Source organism: Blennius ocellaris (genome assembly GCF_963422515.1).
Source record: "Blennius ocellaris genome assembly, chromosome: 5".
Classification (NCBI taxonomy): Eukaryota; Metazoa; Chordata; class Actinopteri; order Blenniiformes; family Blenniidae; genus Blennius; species Blennius ocellaris.
Window position 1 is genome coordinate 12540534 of NC_137654.1, and position 26542 is coordinate 12567075.

Genomic DNA, 26542 nt, shown 5'->3' on the forward strand with positions numbered 1-26542 from the left:
AACCAAAGCAAAAAGGAAACACATAAGGGGAAAAAAAACAGCATTTTACAAATATTTTAGAGAACCCCCCCCCTCAAAATTTCAGAAGTCATGTTTGAAGGGACGCTAAGGTCTGAGCCCCACCTGTCCCCCTGGCCTTATGTAACTGTTAATTGTGTCAGATAAATGGAAAGCGTTTAAAGATTTCAGCTACAATTTTCTGTTCAAAGAATGAATTTTATGCATAAAAAAAAAGACACTGGGTGGTAAAACACATAGCAGTGAGTGAACTTACTTCTGATTTTGTATTTTCTTTTGTGGAGTGCAGGAAGTGCTTGTGTATGTGTTTATAGGCATGTAATCAACACACAAGAGACAGGGTCCGGTTTTAAAAACTCTCTCAGTAACTCTATTTCTGTATTAATGTACAACCGTTGAAAATTACAGCAATTTTTGGGGGGTATTTTTTTTTTCTTCTTTTTAATTTTTTTTAAATGATCCATCTACCTATCAACAGCCATTTTTCCAGAGGAAACATGAACAATGTGAGCAGGAAGAAAAGAGAAAACAAAGATCAAAATAAAGCCCAGGTGGGATGAGGGGGGAAGACAGAGAGAGCAAGCACAATGTGGGAACAAGGGATACACGAACGGATAGCATTTATCTTCTGCAGCGTGCGTGTGTGCGTGTGTGTGTAGTCCATGTCAGCAGGGGTTGCTGTAGTGTGCATGTCTGAGGTTACACTTGTTTCTTCAGTCGAACTTTTATCATCTCATTTACCAAATTTAGGTGCAAATACCCAAATTCTGATGAAAGTAAGGAGTTTACATCAGTGTCAGAATGTGAGGAGACAGGAACGAGTCCGATTCAGTAATTTTACTCCAACCTTAATGACTTTTACTGGCAGTGGTGACTGGAGCCCATCCAGATATGGAAAACACTCAAAAGATCGGAGGATTTCATTTGGAGCACTGAGGACTACGACAAAGAACATAATACGCAATAGAATACATGAACATGCATCAGATGCAGGAAAATATCGCATATGCTTTAAATTTCCAACTGTTCCTAAGGTTGTGTGGGGCGTGAGAGGAGAACCTTCTCACACCATCTTCATATTCACCAGATTCTGTGTCAGAGTAACATAAAGTCTTCATAATCCGCTACTGATAGTTCTTCTTTGTTCATGTCACAGTGCAACACATCTGGTGAAAGTTGGTTGAAAAGCCAGATCACTGTGCACTCTTGATACGATACGTCTTGATACAGTGGACAAATGGGTAAAAAAAACCCAAAAAAACAATTCTAGATTAGTCTACGATTTATAGCTTCCAGGATGTGCCTACAAATCAATAGAATTGATGTAAAATTACCAAAATAGAACTTTTTCTTTTTTTTTTTGAATTTCTGTCCCTATCAAATCCATCAGCCCGGATAAGTGGAAACAAGTGTAATCAAAGTGAAAGTGTTGCTCTAAAGCCAATATGTGTAAATGAGCTCAGTGTATTGAAAAAGAAGGGGTGATCCCATTCTGTGAACCTGCAGCATGACGAGTGAAAAGGAAAGGGGGTGAAGCAAATGAGCGAGTGTCCAGATGCAAAAAAGGGGTTTATATGACTGCACTGAGGGAAGGATGCAAAGGCTGGTAGGTAGGTAGGAAGAAAGGAAGGAAGGAAGGAAGGAAGAAAAGGTGGAGGGAGATGCTGGTGCTTTGCAGTCGCGATGGAGCTTCAGGTATCGTGGAAATCCTTCAGCAGCGTGCGTCGCCTCTGCTCAGCAATGTGCATCTGATTTTCCAAATCCTGCAAAACCCAAACAAACATTAATATCATACAGTCAATTGAAGTGTGCTACTGTTAATGGGTATACAAGTATGTGTGTGCTTGCAAGTATATTTCTTCTTTTCTATTTGTTTGGGTGCAGATAATATGAACAATGACAAATTGAAGGACAATTACAAAAGGAGGGAACCAAAAAAAAAAAGTAGCTTGCTGGTTTTACATTCTACTTGTGATCAGTGTGCTTTTGTCATTAAACCTTTAATTTAGCCAATGCAGCAAATTCCCATTTGTTCCCATGATGCCGTCTCTAAATAGTCTGCCCTTTGCAGATATGTGCCTCCATTCCCTGCCATTGTTTAGCACATGCTCTCACCCCTCTGTCGCTGGCGCTGAGCTCCCCCTCGCCTCCCACCACGCCTCTCTCATAGGTGTCGGCTCGCTCCACTTTCCACGACAGGTTCTCGATCTCCGCTTCCAGCTGGGCCTGCTGGTACTCAAACTACAGAGGGAAGATGGTTCCATTGTTCACTTGTAAAGAGGACTGATCGTGATCGTTGTTCATCCAGGACACGGGTCAGTTTCTCACCAGTTTCTTGCGTGGGCCGGACTCCATGTAATAGGCGTAAGGGTAAGTGTACTGCAGTGTGTAGCGACACTGGGGGTAAAGAGCAGGATCCAGATCAGACAAATACAAAGAATGGATGCACCTTTGCAGTTTTGTACGACTTCAGCTTTAAGGGTAAATGTCATTGCTTATGATCACACTACTGCGATTCTGCTGACTAGTTCACTGTTGCAGCTTCATAGAGTGTTGATAAATTCTTCATGTGTAACATTTTTGTCACGTATGAAAGTGTCAGCATGAATTAAAAAGTTTAAAACTCATCCAGTTTCCACAGTACCTTGGCCAGTAGCTTTGCAGCGTTATGGAGGTACTGCCAGTCGATCCAGGTCCCCAGATTGTTCATTACTCTCTCCTGGATCTTCTCCTGGATCCTCTGGTACGTCTGAGCCTCCAGCTGCAGAGACTTGTTGTGATTCTCCCACTGATCGGAAAAAAGGATCAAGAAATACAATATCAAAAGGCTGAAAGCATCATCTTTTTCATGTCTGGGCCTTTAAAGAATACTGCACAAAAGAAGTGCTGAAGACAAACTTCGACAAACAGTCAAATCTCCCTGGTAAAGAAAACTCAGCTAATGCATTTTCAATATCCACTAGAATGATTCTCTGCTTTCCATTACAGATACAAGGTTCCATCACCCATTCAAAGAAAATTTGAAAAAAAAAAAAAGAGAAAAGTTTCTGCGACCGTTTGTTTGGTTTTTAACCTGTAAGCACGAGCAACACTCACCCTCTCAAAGTAGAAGAGGTATTTCTTGAGGGCCTCTCTGGCCTGAGCCTGCTGGCTCTGGTTGACTATGTCAGGGTTCTCTTTGTAGCGACTGCACTCATAGTATTCACTGCCGTGAGTCTTCCAGTCTCCGAGACACATCCAGCAGAAATCTGTCAGAGGGCAAACAATCAACATTAAAGGACTTGCACGATTAATAAACACTCCAAAACAGTCTTAGGTTTGATTTGGATTTAGAATCCTGACAATCAAGTAACAGCACCCAATTTGTTTATTACTTTACCCAGCAATCATTATTACTTGTTTGGTGTTTAAGTTACGAGGTGGAGCCTCATGGACGATACAGAATTACACAGACAAACAACTTACCGTGTTTACACTTGGAACATTGCTGTAACACAGAAACAAAAAGGACAAAGAATGAGTGAATGAGAAACTCGAATTTATGCGTCAGTCATAAACCATCAGTGTGGTTAAAATAACTCAATTGAGATTCACATGCAGCTGACAAATATAAACAATTCTAACAGTAATGAGACATGTCTTCTTGAGCGACATCAAACCATCAGTCTGTTGGAGGAGGATCTCGGCTCTCCAAATCGGGAATGTATTTTTAGCATTTTCTGTGTTCTGAGAAAGTGTGATTTGTCAGCTCTGACTCACCATGTGATTGCACCCTCCGTTCTTCTCAATGCAGATATTGCACTTAGGACACTAGAAGAGAGAAAAACAACTTGTCACATCCGGTTCCCCTCCATTTTACAGTAAGCAAACCATCAGTTATCACGTTGTTCCTGAAAACGGCGCAGATTTCTCACAATTTAACTGCCGTTAGGTCATCTATATGTATACAAAGGATGCATCTTACATCTTTAGTGTGTGCACTGATGTAGTTTGCAGTCTCCGAGTCGTCAGCACATTTGGTCAGCCATTTCCGAATTGTTGCACAGTCTGTGGGAGCGTGGTACATCTGTCTGCACTTAAAGCTGAGGAAGAGACGGCAAACAACATTAATATGTGGACTCTTCAAGAAGACATGACAGAGCGCCCAGTTAGAAATGGACATCATCTTTCTACACACATCCACGTTAGTGCATCCTACCAGAAGACTTCACTGCAGCGGCTACACTGAACCCTGCGTGCCCGAGGCTCCTGCACCTTGATGACAATGGGACAGTCTGCACCCGGACACAACTGTAACTGGAAGTGACTCTGGAAAACAGACACAAAATGGTAAAGATGTCAACACATGAAAGAAGAAAAAGAAAGAAAAGCCTTCACCGGACAGTCTGTTTAATCCGGTGTGAGGACACACACTCCACAAAACACTGCCTGAAGGGGCGTTCAACCCGTCGTAGTGCTACTTGCAGAGTTTCATGATATGCATGACCATTTACCTCCTTATAGAAGACTTTTAAGTCTGGTAATTCCATTCAAATGTAAGTACGGTAATCATTTAATGCTTCAGACAGATGGGGAAGGGGTGAATATGAGAATGTGAAGGATGAAATGCTGTGTGTACAAGACGCACAGATTCCCAACCCACAAGAGTAAAGTTCTCTTTCCAACTGCTTTTATAAATCCATCCATCCATCATGTACTGCTTATCCAGGGCCGGGTCACGGAGGCAGCAGTCCAAGCAGGGATGCCCAGACTTCTCTCGCCCCAGACACTTCCTCCAGTTCTAGTTCTGCCCCGAGACCTCCGACCGGTTGTTTATTATGTCATAATATTCTATTCTACTTATATAGACCAGCAAAAAGATTTGAGTGAGTTTGACTAGATAGCTGGGTGTCCTGATCTGTCAAAAGCGGTTCAAGGAAAGAACACTGGTAGCGAAGGTTCATTCATGCAGGCAGGAAGCAAAAACTCGTCTGTCTGGTCCAAACCAAATAGACGCACTACTCAGGCTCAACTGCAGCAGAATTTATGTGGAAGCCATCAGAATATACATCGCAGCTTGTACTGTATGAGACAGCAGGGGGGAAACTATACAGGCAGGCTGTATAGTGTAATGGTTTTAGTGGAAACATGGAGAAAGTGACGGACCTCGACATAGTCTCTGAAGAGGTAGCGTCTGTATTTGTCCTTAAGCTCCTCTCCTGGCAGCAGAGGCAGGACGAAGTCTTCTGGCATCTGCAGGGAACACTCCTGAGCCATGCACGAGACACCTGGACACAAATTCATCAGAAAGAATTACAAACCGTTGACCAAGAAAGAAGCAACGTCACCAAAAATAAAACCCAACCTAATTGAAATTCCCATGTTAGATATGCAGTTAGGTTGTGTGCGCGCGCAGCTTGGTTTCTCGTGTCACAGCGACCCAGGGACCGCTCTGGGGGATCGTCTTTCATCACGTGTCCTTCACGCAGCTGATAAAGACTTTAGTGTCAGACTCAGAAGGACTTGGTTAAGGACACTTGCATTATCGCAAAGTCTGTTCAATGTAGCACAGGGGCCTCCAGCTGCAGGCGAGCATCTTCACACATCTCAATAGGGAAAGCACTCAGGATCCCACACGCCGACAACTATAGAATGCAGCCAGTCTGGCAAAGCCGTGCACACTTTAATGCCACTAAAATCTCAAACGCTCCACAGTAATCACCCACACGCCCATCTGCTGTCCTGCTGACATAAGCACACTCTGCAACAGACACACACTGATCATTATGGACAATGCCAGCCTGGTAAACTTTACACCAGATGGGAGTCATCAAAACCTCATATTACACCCTCTTCATCGTCACAAGCCCAACACATTCTTGGATTTTACGCACACTCGCTGAAACACAAACAAATGGAGACCTGAGAACAAACAGCAGATCTGCAGCCTTCTGCCAGTTAATCGCTTTCACTGAGTGGCTTAAATCAAACATCACTCAGCAAACCCCGTCCGTCTGGCATTAAGATGAGATCCATTTTCACTGAGGATCAGAGGCCGAGACTGTGACGAAGGCCTGATCGGAGCTACGGGAGAGCAAGACAAACACCGAGCGACTGGCATGCCAGCATTTGCTTTGATGGCCGCAGACACGGACACCGGCACGTTGCACTCACCTACTCCCAAACCGTCTTTGACCAGTACGGTGCAGTGCTGCTCCCAGCATGCTTTGCAGAAGGAGTGCTGGCAGGGCAGAGCCTGCAGGGCGTCTCTCCGTACAATCTGGAGACAAACGCCACACTGGAGGGACTGAGGGGCCTGAAAGTCACAAGCACTGAAATCAGGAATCCTCGAAAAGCGTCTTTGTGGTCTTGTGACTCATTCAGGGGACTGAGACTGAAAGCCAACAGATGATCGTGTTCAAATTAATTTTTGCTATAACCATTTAAACAATATTTGGAATCTTTGATTCTTAAATTTGTGACTTTTCTCTGTTGGTAAACATATTTGAACACATTAAATTGGCATCTCACTCTACAATCGGTATGCAATATCATTTAGATGACATGTGTTAGAGTATAGGGCGACATAAATACAGCTTAACCAAAACAATATGGAATCAGTAAGTTGTTTATATAGTCTTTCATAGAGCCTCAGAATTGAAACATGTGTGCCTGTCACCTACGGAGATTTGACAGACTGAGGTTACATAGTATGATCACATAATATTGTGCAGCTCCATTACAGGGTTCAAATGTTAAGGTGAGTACTGGTGCACGTGGCTAATACAAGACTCTTCCCAAACTCACAGTGACTGATCTGCAGGCGCTGCTGGGCTGGACCAGGGCGTCCGACAGAAGCAGAGAGGAGTTGGACTTATATCTGCAAGCGGACATGGACAGGGACAGACCAAAGTGAAGAACACACAACAGATGAACAAATAAGTCACTTGTCGATGCACCAAATCAGTTTGTCATTGATGTCTTAACATGGTTGTCTCATTATAGCATAGTCTGGTGTCAAATTACAAGCACACAATGCTACACAGTGGCTGACGGTGGGCCAATCATAAGAAAGTTAGCAGTCAAAGAAGCTGGTCAAAAAGGATTTGTTTATTTGGCAAAGTAAAGGCCAGTAAACATTAAGACTTTTCTTGTCTGTGGGTTATAAAAAGAGATTCTCAGGGACTCCGAGAATACCAATACTTTCCACAAAAATCAAAACAAAAAAACTCGGCAAGTTTTCATTAAATTGTTATGGGTATTACAAAATAACTATTATTGTGCAAACGACAAGAAAAACAACAATGTGGTTGAAGAGGAAATTGTGCAAAAGTAACCACTGAAAAACAATAAAGGTAAAAAGGGCAGAATATAAACTGCAGAAGGAGAGGGGAAAAATTTAACAAAATAACAAAAGACAGTAAAAAAGTCGACTGCTGGTATGACCAAGAAGGTTTAGAGAGGCAGGAGAGACGTACCTGTCCAGTATTTGTGAAACGTGCCAGTGAAAATGCACCAGGATCAATTTTGCTACCGATGGTGAAACCTGAGAGAAAAAGGAAAGAGAAAGAGGAGAGATGAAGGACTGAGATGCAGCTTCAGTTATATTCCAGGATGACTGAAAGCTAGTGTGGCGTACGCGTCTCTGTAATAACACAAGCTTCCACAATGGCTGATGAATAAAACACATATTACACAAAGTTTCTTCGAACAGAGGACAATGGTTGGGTGACATATCGGTCCCAATATATGACAACACAGATTATGAAAATACGAATCAATTATAAATATCTGCTCTGTTTTTAAACATCTTTAAACTTTACGCTTGATGGTGCAACTTTGCCAAGTGTTTCCTGGCAACATGCAGCCGGTGTTCTGGATCGGTTGCTGGTACGAATCTCCTGCTTCGCTGGTTTTGCTCCACTCATAATCTCTCTCACACTCAGGTGCGGCTGCCTTCTTTCCTTAAAACGTCACTGGCTGCTACCCAAAGTATTGAGATGCAGCATTTTCAAACATCTTTTTACGTGTTAAAAGCAGGTGAGTCAGCATTTAATTCAGTTATGTGACAAAACTACTAAGTTACATTAAAGGTGTAAGCAGCAGGATTAAAAAAAAAAAAAATGGCGGCAAGATGAATCAGTCATAAAGGAAAAGAGTGTACCAAGAGAGTTGCAGAGGAAATGTAAAGAATTAGAGCTGAATGCACTATTTGTGATGAAAGGCTGGTGAGAGAAAGTTTGAAACTGCGAGCGGAGGCCGCACCAGTTCGGTTATTGTAATCTAAATGTGGGTCCCTCGAGAAAATGGTTGGGAATCACTGTATACGGCATTTTGTCACAACAAAGTCGCACCAGATTCCCCTCACCTTCAACGCAGCAGCCACAGTGTTAACCTCCTCCGTCAGCACCCGCTGACTCTCCTTGTAGGTCAGGCAGGTGAACAGGTACTCCTCCGGGTCGAAGGAGTCGGCGCCCTGCTGCTCCACGTCGCTGGCCACTCCCTCGTAGTAGGCCGCGATGTCCACCTCCTCCCCCCCGTCGTCCTCATCCTCCTCCTCTTCAGAGTTGACCTCGAAGTCCTCCTCGTTGCTGTCCGACGCCTGGCTGTTCATGTCCACGGACATCCAGTCGACTGACTCAATCACCCGCACAGGTAGACGGCTCGCCTACCTGTCGGATCCCCACTGGTCCGATTCGCTGTGATGGTTTGGCTGAAGCTCCGCCCTCCCCTCCACCTTTCCACCTGCGGGAGTCACTGTTTGGAGACACGCTGCCTTCCTGTCTGAGGCGCTTGGAGAGCGCTCTCAGCAGCAGCGGAAGAAACAGAAGAAGTCGCACTCCCCGTCACTCATTTGGAAAGCTGGCTACAGAAACAATCTGCGGGAAAGAGAATGAAAAAGACTGGAGATGGAAGAATAGCGGGGGGGGGATTGAGAATTGAAAGGGACAGAGATAAAAGAAGTAGAATGAGAAAGATGGGGGGGGGGGCATCAATACAGATTGTTTTATAATAACTTCCATGACAATCAGATCAGACTGACATGGGGAAATGTTTTGCACATATTTTCTGTTGCACAAACGTAAATGTAATGCTCAATTTATGTGGGAGCTTGGTATCTTGAAACACGGCTCAGGTTCAGCAAAGCGCAACAGAAAGACTGCAATTAAGTTTTCATTTTAGGATTAACTACTGCAGCCACTGCTTTCAACTGACATTTGGTCAAAACACCCCAACTTTTTTTTTTATTGTTCCTCACTTATTGACATGAGTTGTTTGGTACATTCATTATTACCAAAGCTTTTGAGTTCATTATCACAGAAAGCAAAAAAGAACAACAAACTTTCATATTAAAAAAAAAATTCTTTGGGAATCATGTGGATATATATGATTTGAACTATGAACTGCAGCTGATTGTTGCGACAGTGAAGCCATTTCACGAGAAGTACTTCACAATGACAACAGCAGATCTGGAGATAATAGCGATGGAATCAAGATAGGGAAAGGTGGACTGTCTACAGCAATCAAACGTCGCCATTGTATGTTAAGTCTCAATAGGTCGGGGGGGGGGGGGATAATCTGGACTTGTGTCTTTTTAATGGCATATTTTTTCTCTCTTTTCATTTCAAGAAAAAAATAAGACGAAAAGAAATTAGTAAAGGGTAATATTCTAATTTATCTTATTCATAGACACACTTTGAAGTGCAAAATCTTATGATTAAGTTACAAAGCTTGCAAACTCGCACAAAGACTAATTAAACACATTGAACTTGCAGAAAGAGATTTTTATTCCGCATCTGTTAACAAATACGTCTAATAAAGTGAAACGCATCAGGAAGTGTGAGTCCAGCATTCAAATAAAAAATTATAACTAGGCATCAAACAAAACATGTGCTCCAAGAGTTAAAGAGGAGCAATATCAGGGGGGGACTCACACTCAAAGCATTGAACTAATCACCGAGTCACAAAGTGATTCTGAGTGGAAAATCTAATCTTTAAAACACAAACACGGGGCCTTGAAACAGCATTTGACACTGCTAATGAGATCTTCCACTACTTTTTGAAGACAAACAGGTTGAATGCAGTCAGTCGAGGCAACAAAAAGACCTAAAAAAATAACTAATCTTCAGCTCGAGCCTGTAAACTGACACTTAATTGAATGGAAATATTCAAAAACTTTTTAGAATTTAAAACAGGCATTTGTTTAAGGAAAAACCCTTAAACAAATGTGTGTTTCAGTATCTGGTGTGATACAGTGGAACTCTCTAGAAAATGATCTAAAATGTTGTTCAAATATTCTTCAATTTAAATATAAGTATAAACAGAGGACACTTAACTTGTACAGAGACGAATGTGAAAAACGTTAAAATTTACAACAATAATGATGATGATGACGGTGGTGAATGTATGTATATGTGTGTATATGTGTATGTGTATGTATGTGTATATGTAATTGTTGTTTTTTTGTTGTTGCTGTTTTTTACATCGGTTAGGCCATCTAGTTTGTACGTTTTTCTTCAAGAATGGGGTTGGAGTTTATAAGATTTTTTTCTTCATCCAACTCCTGTTCTTCTTTTCATGGAATGTATTGTTTGTTTGTTTTTTGTTGGATTGTTGCTTTATTTTAGGTTGCATTACCTTGAAAAAAGAATAAATAAAATGAAATGAAATGAAAAATTCACCCCGATGATTGGGGAGAATTTCACATCAACATTTCGTTATTTATAAAGTATCCACCTTTGTAAAAGTTAGATTTTAATTTGATTATAGTAATTAGATAAAAGAAAATAGCAAATCTAATCCACTGGAAACGTGATTAAGTGAATAAAAACCCTTTGACTGCGGTTCAGTTCAGTAGCTGGTGAATTTTATTTGTCATTTTCTCCCACGACATGTGGATGAATACCAGCGTGCACCATGAGTTTTAGAGAGAGAGAGAGAGAGAGAGAGAGAGAGAAAAAAAAGCCAGATTAGTCATCCTGATTATTGTACTTAACAGGAGGTCAGTGTGGGTCATAACGCCTCCTCACAAACCTGATCCCTCTCTATAGAGCCAACTATGGTTTTGAACCCATACAGGACTGGAAGAAAGTATCGAGAGTTTAATCTAGAGAACTAGACGCTTCTGACGAATCTGTGTGGAATAAATGGAAGAACACCCACAGAAACATTACAATAGCTCTTTCACGTCAACATCACGGCAATAAGTTCCACCATCAAGTGTCCTCTCAGGACGAATGTGGAGCATTCCAACACCAGGTGCGAATTGACGTACTTGGGAGCTGTCTGCTTGTGATCCTATCAACCATGTCGCATGCTGATACCAAGTTGTGTGCAGGGCCCTTGCTTCAGAGTGTGCTTCATTTACACAGTATAGCTTGATGACCACCAACTTATTTTTCTCTGGAGTTTAGGGCACAAGCGGGTCATGATCGTGATGGGATTAAGTCGAAAGATTTTTTTCTCTCTCTCTCATTTCAGAAGTTAAACATGGTTGTCCCAGTCACATGTTGACTTTACCGTAATGCTACGTATGACTAAAATATTTCACTCATGCCAACCCAAATACCACAGCATCTATAAAATACATCTAAAGACTGAAAAAAAAATCTGTTTAACGTCTTATACTGGGTTGAAAGCTTAGTGAGTACAAGTAGGTTTTAAAGGTGTATCTCTTATGTTTGCAATATAGGCACAATTTAATATTAGCCATTGGTGAAAATGACTGAAAACCAGACAGCTGGATTCATAACAGAACTGATCTGCATATTTGGCTTTTGTTTACACACGCAAACCATTTAGCTGTCGTATTTCTACTCCTCAAATCCACAAGGATATTAATAATGATTAAAAAAGGGAAACAACATTAAACTTGTGTGTTACAACAAGACAAGATGGTTTCCAGAAAAGCTACATCCAATCTCTCCGGGTACACCCCCCATTGAAATCCCTTTAAATATTAGAAATGTAATATTTTGCATCATCAGCTTGGTGCCAGTTGGAAAGAGCATGTGCAAGTAAATATCTTCTAAATGTGGAAGTGCGGCCAAAGCTAAAACATGACGACGCCGCCCGGTTAAGTAATTTGTTGACTTTACAATGGGAGACAAAGATAAGAGCGGTGACACCACAGAGGCCCCGGGGAGCCTCGTCCTGGCATGTGACTGGGACCCACTGTTGCCAAACAAACACTGGATCAAAGTCTTTGGGATCAGATGTGACTTCGCAAATATTCACCTGGACACGAAACAAGGTTAGTCGGCGAAAGGCGTGTCAGCCGGCCCCGGTGCCAGCCCGGAGACATTCCGCCCGGTCCGAGTTAAAAATAGGCAGCAAACTGGGTGACACACATCCCGCTCGGCTAATGCATTACAGCGACTCAGCACGGGGTTTGATAACAGCTCACAGGGAGAAGGGGAGTGGGGTGTTCGGGGCGAGATTAAGCGACCTACATAAAACATTGCCCAACTCGGTGGTAGCTGGACATCGGCGTTCAGATTAGGGGTTAAATACTCTGGAAATCCACAGAGCCGCTGGCTAACGCAGTTAGCCGGATTAGCTCCCTGGCTAGCGTGCTGGCTGCTGCGTTCAATAGTGAAGTAACGGCATGTCAGACTCACATGGGATTAGTCGCTGGGTAGTCCAACAACACACTTTCAAATGTTTCCAGGAGTCGCTTACATCGGGGTCTTCTAACATAAAATCCCACCACGGGAGCGAGCCCCGGCAGCCTCCTCCCTTCCTTCCCCCACACCCTCCCGCTGTGACTGCGCCTCTCGCTCACTCGAGTCCGGGGATTGAGATGTAAACAAGGCCGCTCCGGAGCTCCCGGGATACGGACACATTCAGATCGCCGCAGTTTAAAGCCCGGCTTGTTTACCTCTCGGAGCAGAGTCGACTTGGTCCGCGGTGACAAACGGAGGACGGCTCGGTGCGGAGAAATTCAAAGAGCGTTTTACACTCTTTAGCCTGGCTTGGTAGGCGGAAGGTGGTCGGCTCAGTACTTATCAATGACATCACGTCCGAGTCCGAGAGCCTGCCTCCTCTCACAGCTCACAGGCTGCAGCCTCACCGCCCGCAGACTCACCTCCTGCAGCCTCAACCCCAACACTACTCCAGAAACACCATCGCATTCTGATGGAGAACTTTCCCATATACTGAACTCTGCACTGGATTCGGATGCATGTATATTTGCTTCACATATTTCAGGTGTTGGTGCCTCAAATTCCAGAGAGATTTAACCCTGTTAAATGAGGTTACATGTGCCACATAATTGTATCATAAAATATAAGTTTAATCAGTGTCAGATACCCCGTGGACATGGAAACATGACATTTGATTTAATTGTCACGGATTGAAGTAATTGATCCATCAAAGAAAGAAAAAATGTTAGTAACTGACTCAACTTGCCTGAAGCTATGAGTTAAATGAGTTAAAGTCATGGGCTAAATTAAGGCTTCTTGATATGTTAGTGGCCTGGACTAATGTAAACCTAATCAGAAAGGTTTATGAAATAGTTGAACTTCAAACAACTTGTTCTAATTTATATTTTTCTGAATGGTGCATCCAGACCATCGTCCATTCATCTTCTACGATTCTCAACTACATAGTCAGATAGAGCTTTCCTTAATGACTTTGTATGCATATATTTGGCTGCAAGAGGAGGCTGAAGACCCCAGAGAAAGCCCACATTTTCCCAAGTGGATTGAGCAATTTCAGTGTCGAAACTCTCCTCCACCTGGAATCAAACTGAAGATAGTCTCACAAGAGTGCCAACGACTTCACCACTGTGGCACCTCAACTCAAACATATTTCCTTGAAATAACTGTTGTATTTACCTAGTCATCTTGAGGTTAGATAATAGTAGAACTCGGTTTGTTAATCAGTTTTGTATTTTACGCCGCCATCATGTTGCAGTGAACAATTATTGTGGTTTGTGCAAGGAAGCTAGAGAACCCAAAAGGAAGTTGCACAGGGTAAATATGCAAACGCCACACAGAAAGACCATGAAATTGAACATACAATGTTTTGTTTGTTAGGAATGGTGCTGAACAGCGTACAACTCATTTCTAACATTTCAAAATACTTACAGCACCATCATGCCCCAACACATTTCAGAGTACAGTAAAAGATTAAAAGTCAACAGATGCCACTTAATGATGTGAGAACCGTCGTGTTCATAGTAATGGCAAATGTTTGTCTTTGCCATTACTATCCGACAGATTACTATCATAAACTCCACGGGTCTGAGGTGCTTCCGCTGTGGCTTTTCTTGCCTGTAAATGTCCCAGGGTGGAAAGTAACTGCAAGTATTGCAGCTCTATATGGAAACACTATACTTGATGCACTTCAGCTATGAAGGTATCAGCCTGATGGCCTAATAAACAATGCATTACCATCCACTGTACTTCTTAGCAGTGCCTGGGAGGAGCATGGGGGGGATCCCCTGGGGTAGATGCACTGGTAATTGCTGAGGAAACATGGATCAGCATGTAATAGAGCTGATGTAGACCTGGTCCTGCTGCAGAATGATACGCCAACACTTCTAAAACCTTCACTTGAGAGCTGCTTTTCTACATTTTCACTTGAAGCTTTGCTTTGCAATGTTTGGGAATACCTTTAAACCTTGTAAAAACAATCAATTCCAATTCACTAGCATGAAGTTTTAATGTGATGTTTACTAAAGAAAGAATTTTACATCCTTGCAGGTCAAGTCAGACTGATATCCACTCCGTAAACATTCAGTTAAAAAAAAAAAAAACTGCTGGAGGAAACAGTTTGATTGTGACCTCAAGATGGGGTTTACTATTAAAGCAGTGAACGAAAAATTGTGTTGGCCTTATGCGCATCTTTGAATATTGTTCTGAGTGTTCAACCAGGTTATCTCTTTGCAGTATGACGCCTGATCTGCACATCGTCTAATGCCTGTAGATGACAACAGAACTGCCCTTGTGCTTTGGCAAAATAACCACAAACCACTACAATGGCTGTTTTTAGTTTGTTTGTTTTTAATTTACATTTGAAAATTTCTTAGAAAAAATACTTTTCATACAAAAACAGTAATAAATTCAGTCCCACCATTTGTGTAAGAAAATATACGGACATACTGAGAAACGATGACAAAAAAAATTAACATAAAGATGGAGGACCGTAACGAATGATACAGAAAACAGCAGGAACACCTAAACCTCATGAAATCATCTAATCTAACAAATAACCCGAGAGAAAAAGAAGTGAAACTTCACGAGAAGTGTGATGTTTATCTGCGTGCGTTGTCGCTGCCAGACGAAAACCACACAAGTCAACTCCAAACGTCACAGTGGACGAATCAGAACAGTTAGTTGTGACAGAACACTTGACTGGATAAACTGAGAGCAGCGGTGGCTCAGTTCACATTGAGGTACTAAGGCAACATAGTCCTCCTTGATCTATGTGTACTTCCAGTTTCATATGAAGAACATTCTCATGTTCCTTTGATTAAAAAAGCTCGCAATTAAGTAAATGAGCTGCGAGGATCATGTACAGGGATGGTTCATACAGTCATATATTAATATCCTCCTTGTACTGTTGATGCCAAAGCTTCCAGCTCCAACGGTTTTGCTGAAATGACTTCCGCTCTGTTGCGTTTGCACGCGAGGACGGCTCATCCAGCTGTGGAGGCATGTGAGCACCTTCCAAAGGTAAAGCGTGTTCCTCGTTTCCCGTCGGCTCGTCACACCTTCTCGAACGGGAACAAATGTTGCTGTTGGCCCTTTTTCTCTCGCTTCGTGGCCCTCGTCTTCTTCAGTCCGCTGGTGTTTCCTCCGTCCTCCTCTGCCTGCCTGTTTTGGGGCCACGACATCGCCAGAGTTTCAGAAGCCGTCTTAGCTTCAGGCTCCCCACCCTCCAACTTCTCCTCATCGGAGGAAAATCCGCCGGCATCGTCCCCGTGAGCGAGACCCCGCAGTGCCTGGCTCTTCTGGCTGTAGCGCTGTTTGAGTCTCTCTCTGATCAGGAGTCCCTTTACCAGCAGGGTCCAGTTGGACACTGCTCTCTTTTCTCTTTTCTATAAAATGACAGAAAAGAAAATCACGGATGTGTAGTGCTGCAATGGAGATTTTAATGGATAAATCAGCCACTCATATAGCACATTTTATTGCTTCAGCTGGCTCGACGTGCTTTTAAACGTTCATTTTCAGTCACACACTTGGGGGGAAAAGGGATTAAACTGTCAACCTTGAGATTGGAAATCAATTCAGTTTGTGCTCCGCAAGCATGTAAAACAAATTAAAAAAAAGCCTCCTTCCTGGCGGAAAGCAGACATGCTTGACCACGAGATCAAGGCGGTTGGCTTCAAACCAACACATTCAGTTCAGGATTAACCCTCCATTTTGAAACAAACACCACACACCTCATTCTCCTTCTGTTTCTGAATCTCCTGCTCCTCCACCCAGGCCGCTCTGAGAATCTCCTCGTGCTCCTCACACACAATGTACCCATCAGTCCTTGGAAGAGACACACAAAATACATTCCTATTTAACATTTAAATCCCTTCTGTAACAACTCAGTTGATTCTCCAACATTTTTAGGAGAAGAATTATTGTCATGTGAGGTTTTACAGCTTATTCAAACTTTACAAATCAGAACAAATGCTGAGCGATACAAGGGCGGTGTAGAAATTAGCACTCTTTCTTTCCCGTTACTCGTGCGTTGGGTCCAAAAACACGCGTTTGTTTGGACCAATATTTTGGTATTTTTGTCTACATTAATGTCAAAAACACCAAAATGTAAATCTTCGCTACAACCCGCAGATGCTCAACTTCAGATTTGGACTAAAGTTGATCACATTCATCAACTTGACCTCGTACAACAGATCGCGCCCTTGATGGAGCTTCCTCAGTGTTAACTTACACAGCGTGCGAGTATCCTCCGTGAAAGTCAAAGCCCGTGACTGCGGGCGCAGCGTCAACATCCAGTTTCCTGGCCACGCGGTGCAGGTTGGGCAGCCTGACGTGAACGCAGCCCACCGGCAACATGCAGGGCTTAAACAGGTAGACGTTGCCGTAGTCGTTGCGAGGGACCTGCAGGGAGGGCGGAAACAAGGGGTTTGTGTTACAGTTGACTTTTCCGCCTTCGTGGTCGTCCACACACTTCAGACGGATACCTTCCCGTCCACGGCTATCGGAGGCTGGTACTCCTCGGTCTGCCACTCTCCAAACAAAGGCAGGTCGTTGTCCTCCTTCGTCTCCGACATCATCCGGGCCTTACGGGACCGATTGGAGAAGCCTCGCACCATCTAACAGGGACAGACACCATGGCGTGCTCACACAGACCCAGAATTCACTCCATAATGCTGCCGGTGGTTGCTTTTCTCCTCACAGATTCATGATTGTAGGGGCCACTTTACCTGTAGGTCAGCTATGGGCGTCGCCTTCAGTTCATTGACCCAATTAAGTCAATTTTTAACAGCATCATAAGTCCCTCAAGTGCACAATACATCGACTCTCAGCAAAACGTAGCCGTCGTAGAAACAGTTTTCCCAATTAATCAGACGTAATTTATGTTACAGCTGACATGAAAACACAAACTAAATTAATTAGTGAATTGCTGAGCACAACGTCACACTGTTTTTAAGGCACAAGTGTACGATACAGAAGTAATGCAATCAGAAGAGAGGATCTCTCCTTGTTCTGGAGGCTGGAGCTGATCCTTGCTGACGATGGCTGAAGGGAGCATCCCAGTCCATCACAGGACACACACACAGAGAGAGACGGACAGTCGCACACTCAAATTCACACCGACTGCCATTTTAGAGGGACCAGTTAAAGTCAAATACTTTTTTAGATCATGGGAGAAAATAGAGAACATTTTGCGCCCAGACAGGCTCTGACCACATTCGAACCAGAGATTGTCTTGCTGTGAGAAGAAAGAGCACGAACCACAGCAGCAACATGCTTCAGTACCGGATGTCTGAGAGGCCGATTTAGAGTCTCCACAAGAGGAAAATATTGCTGCAATTGGCCATGAGGCAGCAAAACTGTAAGAACAAGCATGTTTCTTCCTGAGAGCGAATATCACAGTAAGTAGTTCCTCTTGTCTGACCTCCAATTTGAAGCTTCTTGAACTTTCCATTTTTCGTGGAAGAATAATGGTTCATTGTGCTCCCTCGCTGGTTTTTATTGACTGATTGCGCAAGAAGGCCTCGGCCGTGTTTCCATTTTTTTTCTTTTAGGGGAGCTCTTCCCTGAAGTGACTCTATTTCCGGAAACAACAGTCCAACAACAAAAACTGGCTGTGAGGTTTATTTCAAGTAAATAAAACATGCAAAAGCCAGATAATAGCACAGATTTATGAGAGAGGAAGGAACTAAAGAAACTTCAGAAAGGTATTGCTCTCACCTTGTAAGGTTCCTCTCCCAGTCGCACAGTTCGAGCTTCCTTCAGCCACGTGTCTTTGGAGTGAAGTGTGTGCACACAATCCCTACGGGAGGAAATTAAAACATGACCAATTATAGCAATAAATGCATTTGCAGACGTACACAACACTTAAAATGATTTCTATTTTTCCAACTATGAGATTCAACTTTCTACAGCCACGTCTTAATGTGAATGGCAGCTCCGCCAAGTGGAGACCGACTCTCACGACAACAGATTCGGATTGTCAACATTGACGCCTCTAAACAATAATACATGACACCACCTGAACAAAATGTATAGCTTCACAAATGGCAGCACAAGGCTTAATATTCAATGATGAGATTGTGAAGGTAAACATGCTGCCGTTTTTACTATAAATTAAATGTTGTGTACTCTCACATCTAAACCTCTGCAAAAAAAACCCCCAACAAACTCCATTTTTTATTTTTAGATACTAAAGAGAAGGGAAAACCCCCAAAAACAACACAGAAAATGAAATCTGAAATCTCTGTTTCCACATGCCCAAATAGAATAAAGTTCATACTTATCTAGTCTGATCCCCTTAAGTCAAAACTTTTACTAATAAATAATTATATATTATTATTACTACTAATATATTAATTGTTAACAAACTGTAGTGTATAATATGGTTTTCCATGAACATAGGAAATACTTAATCCTGACCATCAGGATTCATTGATCAAGATGTTAGTGCATTATTATTATACAAGATAAAAAAAGACCAGTAACATGCATCTCTACCCAAACAACAACTTTGACAATATGTGGCCTTGCGTTGTGCACCTTGTTGTTGGGACTTTTTGAAGTATTTTGTTGTCATTATCAGTGATTTACTCAAGAAATTTAAAGGTTTATACAGGAATTTGGGGATTTGCGTGAAAATGTTGTCTTTAAAAGTTTTGTGATGCACTGAAAATTCTCTTTTAATGGTAAAATCAGTTCCTTGCTTTGCTTGCCTTGTTTGGTAAAAAAAAACAAAAAAAAACTTGTTCATATTGGAAAACTTTGGTTTCATCAATTCCAGCTGGTTGAATGTTATCCTCCCTTCAGTTTGACAATCAACTCTAAAAACTGGAAGGTAATATTGCAAAACACAGTCAAAGCGTGGCAGAGAATTTGTACCTGGAGTACACAGGCTCCCCTCTGCAGTATCCCAGCACAGTGGCAGACGCAGGATAGATGCCTTCATACTTCAGCAGGTGTCTCTTTAAGGCGTACAGCGGGTGGTTCTTGTACTCGGTTATTGAAATCGGCATAGGTTTGTTTATAAGCCGACGCTCAAGCTGGGGGGGTGGGGGGTGGGGGGGGTGACACAGAGAATTAGAAAATAATTCAATTCTGAAAACAGGAATACCAACCACATGTCGATGTGGTCTGTTCAGCACTACCAGTAAATACTCGCACAACCAAACTAAACTACCTGTAAGTTTAGTAAGTTTATTCGACCGGCTCACCTCCTTGTCCTCCTTTTTGTCTTTCTCATCTTCGGGTCCCAAAAACGGCTGCAGTGTCTCCTCCCACCACTCTTCATCCACCCGCCTCTTCCTCGACAGCGTCATCCAGGTGGGGTCGTACTTCTTTCCCAGGTCCTTCACGAACCCGTCGTCGTCCACCGACACCACGTAGGTCACCGGCGCCGTTGCATTCTGGGAGCAGAGGTGAGGCACCCCGACGCCGCGCTCTACGTCGACACACACCCAGCAGGAGGTCTTCTCCAGATACACCTCCAACCACTCATCTGCTCCAGGGCCTTTCTTCCTCTTTCCGCTCTTCCTCTTTCCCACTCCTCCATTTCCTGTTGTTTCTACTTCTTCTTCTTCCTCCTCCTCCTGCTCTTCCTCCTCCCAGTCTTCTTCCCTTTTCTGTTTTTTCCCTCCGCTGCTCTCCCTCTTTGATGCTACACTGCCGTCTTTAGACTTGCCCTTTCCTTTCGCCTTCTTCCCCTTTGTAGCTTTCGACCTGCCCGCTGAATCCTCGCTGTCCTCCTCACTGGCTGCCTGAAACTCTTCATCACTCAGCCCCCCCTCCTCTTCCTTTTCCCCCTCGCTGTTGCTCTCCTCCTTGTAGCTGACCTTTGAAGCCACACTGCGGCGTTTTGTGTTCTTTGGTCTCTGCCCTCCCGACGGTGCAGCCGGCTCCTCTTCCGCTTCATCGCCACCATTTTTTTCTTTCTTCTTCGCTTTCTTTCCTCCTCGTTCTCCTTTGATCTTCCCTCCTGCAGCTGGTCTTTTGGTGCCCGGAGAGACTTTTGGCTCGGGAGAGTTGGTCTTGGAGATGTCTGGGCTCGTGGCACCGGTGGATGTTCTGCCCCCTTTGCCCTTGAAAAAAAGACAAAAATAGAAGTTTGAGCAGTACGCCAAGGAACGAATGAGCTTCTTCCTCTGCAAACTTTACATTGTTGCTGAGAAAGTGCAAAATAAATAGTACAAAAAAAATGCTCTTTTCTTTCCTGCTTGCATTTACCAGCAGATAAAGTTGTTGATCTGATATTTAATTTATTACCTATGTGGTGCCATGAAATTTTTTTTTAAATGATGTTACATATATCCAAAGTCGACTTTGTATCAATAATTGCAACCACAAGACCACAGGTTCCAAAAAAAGAGCCAATAAGAAACATTTTATGTTAACATTATATGTTTATGTTTCCCTGTATCATTGATCCAATCGAGTAACCCCCCCCCCCCCCCCCCGCAATGAGTTAGCTTCTTATTCACTCAGAATCCACTCTTGTAATTCCTCTTAAACGACAAGCAATATTCAAACAACGTTGTTGAGTACAGATTGTCGTTGATTATAGTGCAGCAATACACGTTGTACGACGACCAGTAACTGAATATATGCACCCAATTAAAACCAAGCATGATGCTTAGCAACATGTAAAAGCTGTATTGGAATAAAGTGCAGCTGTTATATTTATGCACCATGTAGAAACGATGTCTCCTGTGTTAACTGGGTAAATAAGGCTCAGATATTTAAGACTACTGGTTGAGCAGGCAGGACAACTGGTAACGGTATGGGGAAGTGGGCGATCTTCTATCTGGGGTCTAAATTACATGTATGCAAGCAGAAAACATCAGAGAAGTTCAGAAAAATCCCTCTGTGTGTCAGTGTGTGTGAGGTGAGGTGAGATGAGGCGGCCACTTATATTGAGACTAAAACAGTACCGACTATGACTTGTGTCGATTCCATCTGTATTAAAAAGCCATAATCAACCAAACAGTGTTGTTGTAATTCCAACAGCGTCTTCAAAAGGAACAAATATCGGTTTCTTCCATTACCTTGGCTGAAGGCGCTTTAAGGGGAATCGGCTGCAATGAAAGAACTAATCGAGAGAAGAGCTGTAGAGACCTCAAGACCAATAGGAAAAGCTGCAAGGAACACGAAACACACATTATTGTCATCATTTTAACTCCTTAAAACAGATAGTTGGAGGCTGCGCTGCAACACATGGACTGGGTCTTGCACTGAACTACCAACATGAGTCATTTCCTGGTGGTTCCTGGCTGAAACACTGGCCAGCCGCCGCTCCAGGAGAGCCCGGGGTTCCTGACGCTCCTCACAGGGAAGGCAGGGATTGAGGGTGAACGTAGCTCTGAACCTTAAAGGATGAACAGAGGACAGACACAAGTATAGAAGAAAAGATCAGGTCAGTTGTGGGCCGAATTCATTTTCCAATTGTCCGTTCAATGTCCAGCACACTCTCGCACTAAATAAGCATCACGACAGCGATATCATTTTATACCAGCACACACCACTTAAGGAGTCCAGAAATGAAGTTCTGGTCGATGCGCTCCTTGGCCACGTTACCAAAGTGAGCGGGCAGCAGAGAAAGCGTGATGGCCAGCAGGTCTAGTTCACAGCACACCCTGTTGCGGTGCATCCCGCTGGCTATCAGGCACATGAGGTGGACCTGAGGGACCATCAGAGGTCAGAAACACTCAAATCAGGTTTTTTTTTTTTTTTTTTTTAATGAATTTCCATGGAATTGAGAAGCAATGACACGCAGAAAAACGGTCTTTTCACCTTGTGCGTGTCTATCAGCAGATCCTTTTTCAATCGGTTCACCATGCGCTTTAAATAGTTCTCAAACTCTGCCTGCCTCTTCTTCCTGGACGAGCACAAAGAACAAGGAGTTGTAAACAAAGGCACAAGACAGCCGTTTCAACCCTCAAGCGGTTTGCATCAAAAACATGACATTTTCTGCATGGGCTTTGTGAAATAAAAGCTCCAACCAGAAACTACTGCACTCGATTGACATCCAAAACACAACTTCACTTACTTCTTTCTGACTTCTGGGGTTTCGATCTCGATCTCCACAGGCTCAGTGGGCAGGACAGGCTCCGGAGGTTCAACTGGACCCAGCGGCCCCTCCAGCTCTGATCAACACACAAAGATTTCCTTTTTGTTTTCCACCGTTCTGTGCTTCAGGACGATCACTAAAGTTAACTGCTGCCATGCAAGGTGCTTATCACACTGCAGGGAGAGAGTTTTTGCTAAAGGACACTTTAACACATCGGGGAATCAAACCACCAACTTTGGAAAAGAAAAAGGACCATATTCTACACCAACTGAGCCACAGCCACATTTTAAAAGGTCGGAAAAAATAAAACAAAAAAAAAACATTACAGGAGTGACATTGCAACCTGGCCATCTCACTTGCCTTCCACTTCCTCCCAATCGTCCTCATCATCCTCACTGTCCTCCTCTTCCTCGTCCTCGTGTTTCTTGACCTCCACTTTAAGCACAGGAGGCGGAGGCGAGGTCACCATGTCAAAGTCCTCCTCACTGTCACGCTCTTCTTTGACGGGTGACTGGAAGTATTTACTGGCTTTGCCCGCAGAGCTGCTGCTGGACTTGGAGGCGGGCGATTTGTTCGCGGACAGCCGTGGTCGGGGCGTGACTTTTCGCACAAGCTTTTCCTCTTCCTCTGCGACTTCATCACCTGGAAAGACAAACACGAACGACTTCCGTTAAAGACGCGGCACGTGCCGGCAGTTCCAGATACCCAGCTTCGAAACACCACTCACGTTGATCACAGCACTGTCTTGAATTCATAACCCATTTAAAAAAGAAAAAAAGTTCATAAAGAAAAAAGAAAAAGAAAAAAAACTTAAAATAAAAGTGATCCACAATCTTTAAGACTTTTGAGTTAAAAAAAAAAAAAGAATGAGAGATTATTATCCTGACACGAATACAGATTAATTTCATCTTTTGAGTCTCCACAGCAGCTCGTCTCCCCTTCCTATGAACTGCAACACTGACAAAGAGTGTTTATCCCACATCAGAAGTTCAAATTGCTTTAATCAATTTTTCATGAGGCATCAGAAATAGACTACCAATCATTTAAACTATTCATCCAGTCCTCTTTTCCCGCTACGTCCACATGCAGTGGTAATATGGACAGGAAACCTGAGGGGACCCTGAGCCACAACCGGGAGAAATAATCCCTGCAGCGGAGTCCGGGCTGACCCCGGTACACCTCAATAACGGAGCTGACCAGAGGGCATTATAATCGAAGGTCTGAACTGCCTCCTGGCTCCTCTCACAGTAGAGGAGGAGCTGTTCTATTGGGAGCTTCTCAATAAGGTCGTGAACATTCAGCAAAACTGGTCTCATTATGACAAAATAAATGTGTTACTCAAGGCAAAAGTACAAAAAGAGGGACATAAGTGACCAGCACACATATTTGTACATGTAAATGACAACTGACAATGGTGCAAATCCAACAAGAGCCACAGCAACTCGAGTGATTTCACAAAGATACGGCGCTTGTTTTGATGAAGTGGAGCTCAGATGTGTATCTGGGCCAGCGGATCCACTCCAGCAACCATGCACAACATCCATTCCTGCACCTGCAACCAGGACGCTCATAAAGCAACACAGAGCAAAAACAAATACAGATGTGTGAATACGAGTGAAACGACAGTGACAATTTCTGGGTGTTTTTTTTCAGCTAAATTTAACTGAATGGGAGGCTTATGTTCAGAAAACCAATGATTATTAGTTTATATGTGCAACACTGATATTGTGGAGTAAAATTTGTTATATTATCAATGCAAAACATGTTTCTGGAAGAGTTTTAAACATAGATTATGAAATATCAGTCATTCAATTTGACCCGGTAAAGGGTAACTTTGATTATCGTGTGTTCCATAAAAATTCTCTTCACCAGAGATACAAAATGTAAGATATCTTTTTTTTTTAAGTCCAATAAATACAAATGAATAATAAACAGAGTAAAGAGGGAATTGAATGGCTCCAAAATAAGAGATTAGTGAACCGAAATGCATTCGAATTTATTACTTTACTCCTTGAAATGCATTTAAAACTATAATACAGTGTAGATAATTGAATATTCAGGTCAAATGTGGTAAAAATAGACATTTTTTTCTTGGATCACTATATTGGAATTTATCGTTGCAGGTCGGTTTTAGTCATTACACATAAATTGAAATATGTTACCCTTAATGACATGTCATGTTTTTAGTTTGTATGTTATACGTGACCATAGAGTGGCATAGTGCTCAGCAGCCATCTCACACCAAGAAGGTGAGAGTTCAAATACCGACTGGGACCTTTTTGTGTGGATTTTACATGTTCTCCAGTTTCTTCCCTCAGGTTGACCCTAAACTGCCTCTCGGTATGAATGAGAGTGTGTGTGTTTGTCTGTCTCTCTGTTATTGCCCGGTGATGGACCAGTGAACTGTCCAGGGTGTATCCTGCCCATAGTAAGCTGGGATTGTCTCCGGAGACCCTGAATAGAATAAAGTGCTCCAGAAGATGGATGGATGTAAATGTGTTCTACTTTCTTTCAGTGTTTGTCCTCCAATGGATTGGACACGTCTTTTCCTTGCTTGTACCCAATCTTGCAGCCGTTTTGGTGCATAAACTGTGACATCAGATGAATGGATAGATATTACTGAGTACAGAAAATTAAAATTTGCATGCACTCAATGCAGGTGGACACATCACTTATTGAGGCGACCCCAACAGAGCCAAGTCGGATGACAGTTGTTATAGACAGAAACTCTCTCCCCACCTGCACATTTCTTCTTGGACCGTGCAGAGCTGCTGGTCGCCTTCATGACGTGCTTCAGCTTCTTTGTATTGGCCTCCGTCTCTGCACTGTCTCTGCGCTTCGCCATTCCGCCTCCCGTCGTCTCCTCTCACTCAAAATCTACTTTCTTTCTTGCTTTCACACAGAGCTGGCAGGAGGACGCTAACGCCGCTCAGCAGTACACATGGCGTTGTGTAAGGACCGGACTGCAGTTACCCAACGACCTGAATGAGTTTTCATAACAAGAGGAACCATCGCCGCACCACTTGTTTTGGAGGTCGGGCTCTGACGTCACATCCGGTCTTCGCGGGGTCTATTATTCATGTGGACGTGTAAATATCGTTGTTTAAACCTGACCGTAACACCCTTAAAAATCATTAGAATTAATACATTTATTCTCTTAAATGTATTTTTTTATTTTAAGTAAAGGACGCCAACTTGTTCGGCTGACATTGTGTTTTTCACAGCTGCAATACTGCTTGAAGACGCGTGAGGGGGGTATTGTATTATAATTCACATAGCGAGGAGATGCGAGGCCTGTGCAAAAAATTTAAAGATTCACAGAAATATATAAAACCATGAAAACACACCAAAATAATTTTAAAAATGTAGGGGAAAAAATATCTCAAATTATTCTGGAGTACAAGATTACATTTAATGAAATCAAATCAACAGGAACATATGAAAAAGAAATACTTGCAGATTTACCTCTGCAAAGAATCGATCAAATTCTCACAGTGGAGGGATGCCAGGACAGGTGGAAGTAAGTCATGAAGGACGAAGACAACCTGCTTGACAAACTGAGCCACAGCCACCATGGTATGATTGCAACTTTCTAAGATTTTGCGCCAGAGGTCCTAATATAAAAAAAAAAAAGAAAAAAATATAATAATAGGAAGTAGACCTGTAGGAGGTGTCCTGGGAGGTCATGAAGAATCATACTGCAGCAACCAATCAGAATGATTCTTTTGCTTCCTTCACACCATTGAACCTTTTATAATCTATTTTTGTGACAATGCGACCAATAATAAGATAAGATGGCAGTCGAATGCTATATGTCAGGATTTCT

General features: G+C 42.9%; 2 protein-coding genes across 2 annotated transcripts; both read right to left on the reverse strand.

Annotated features, from left to right (window-relative positions):
* Positions 1–270: 270 nt before the first annotated feature.
* arih2 (ariadne homolog 2) lies at positions 271–13037 on the reverse strand. The gene is made up of 15 exons (XM_080495991.1): positions 12878–13037; positions 8366–8900; positions 7476–7543; positions 6805–6877; positions 6172–6313; positions 5164–5285; positions 4217–4326; positions 3983–4100; positions 3778–3828; positions 3484–3505; positions 3115–3266; positions 2663–2806; positions 2347–2415; positions 2134–2259; positions 271–1781 (listed from the first exon to the last, which is right to left on the reverse strand). The coding sequence occupies exons 2-15, from the start codon at positions 8621–8623 to the stop codon at positions 1710–1712; spliced, it is 1527 nt and encodes a 508-aa protein (XP_080352117.1). The 5' UTR covers positions 8624–8900; positions 12878–13037; the 3' UTR covers positions 271–1709.
* A 2117-nt stretch (positions 13038–15154) lies between these two features.
* On the reverse strand, positions 15155–25720 carry xpc (xeroderma pigmentosum, complementation group C). The gene is made up of 14 exons (XM_080497356.1): positions 25456–25720; positions 23077–23358; positions 22696–22792; positions 22440–22524; positions 22169–22326; positions 21894–22014; positions 21695–21784; positions 19868–20731; positions 19536–19696; positions 18375–18456; positions 17141–17272; positions 16888–17057; positions 16388–16481; positions 15155–16042 (listed from the first exon to the last, which is right to left on the reverse strand). The coding sequence occupies exons 1-14, from the start codon at positions 25559–25561 to the stop codon at positions 15710–15712; spliced, it is 2775 nt and encodes a 924-aa protein (XP_080353482.1). The 5' UTR covers positions 25562–25720; the 3' UTR covers positions 15155–15709.
* Positions 25721–26542: the final 822 nt, after the last annotated feature.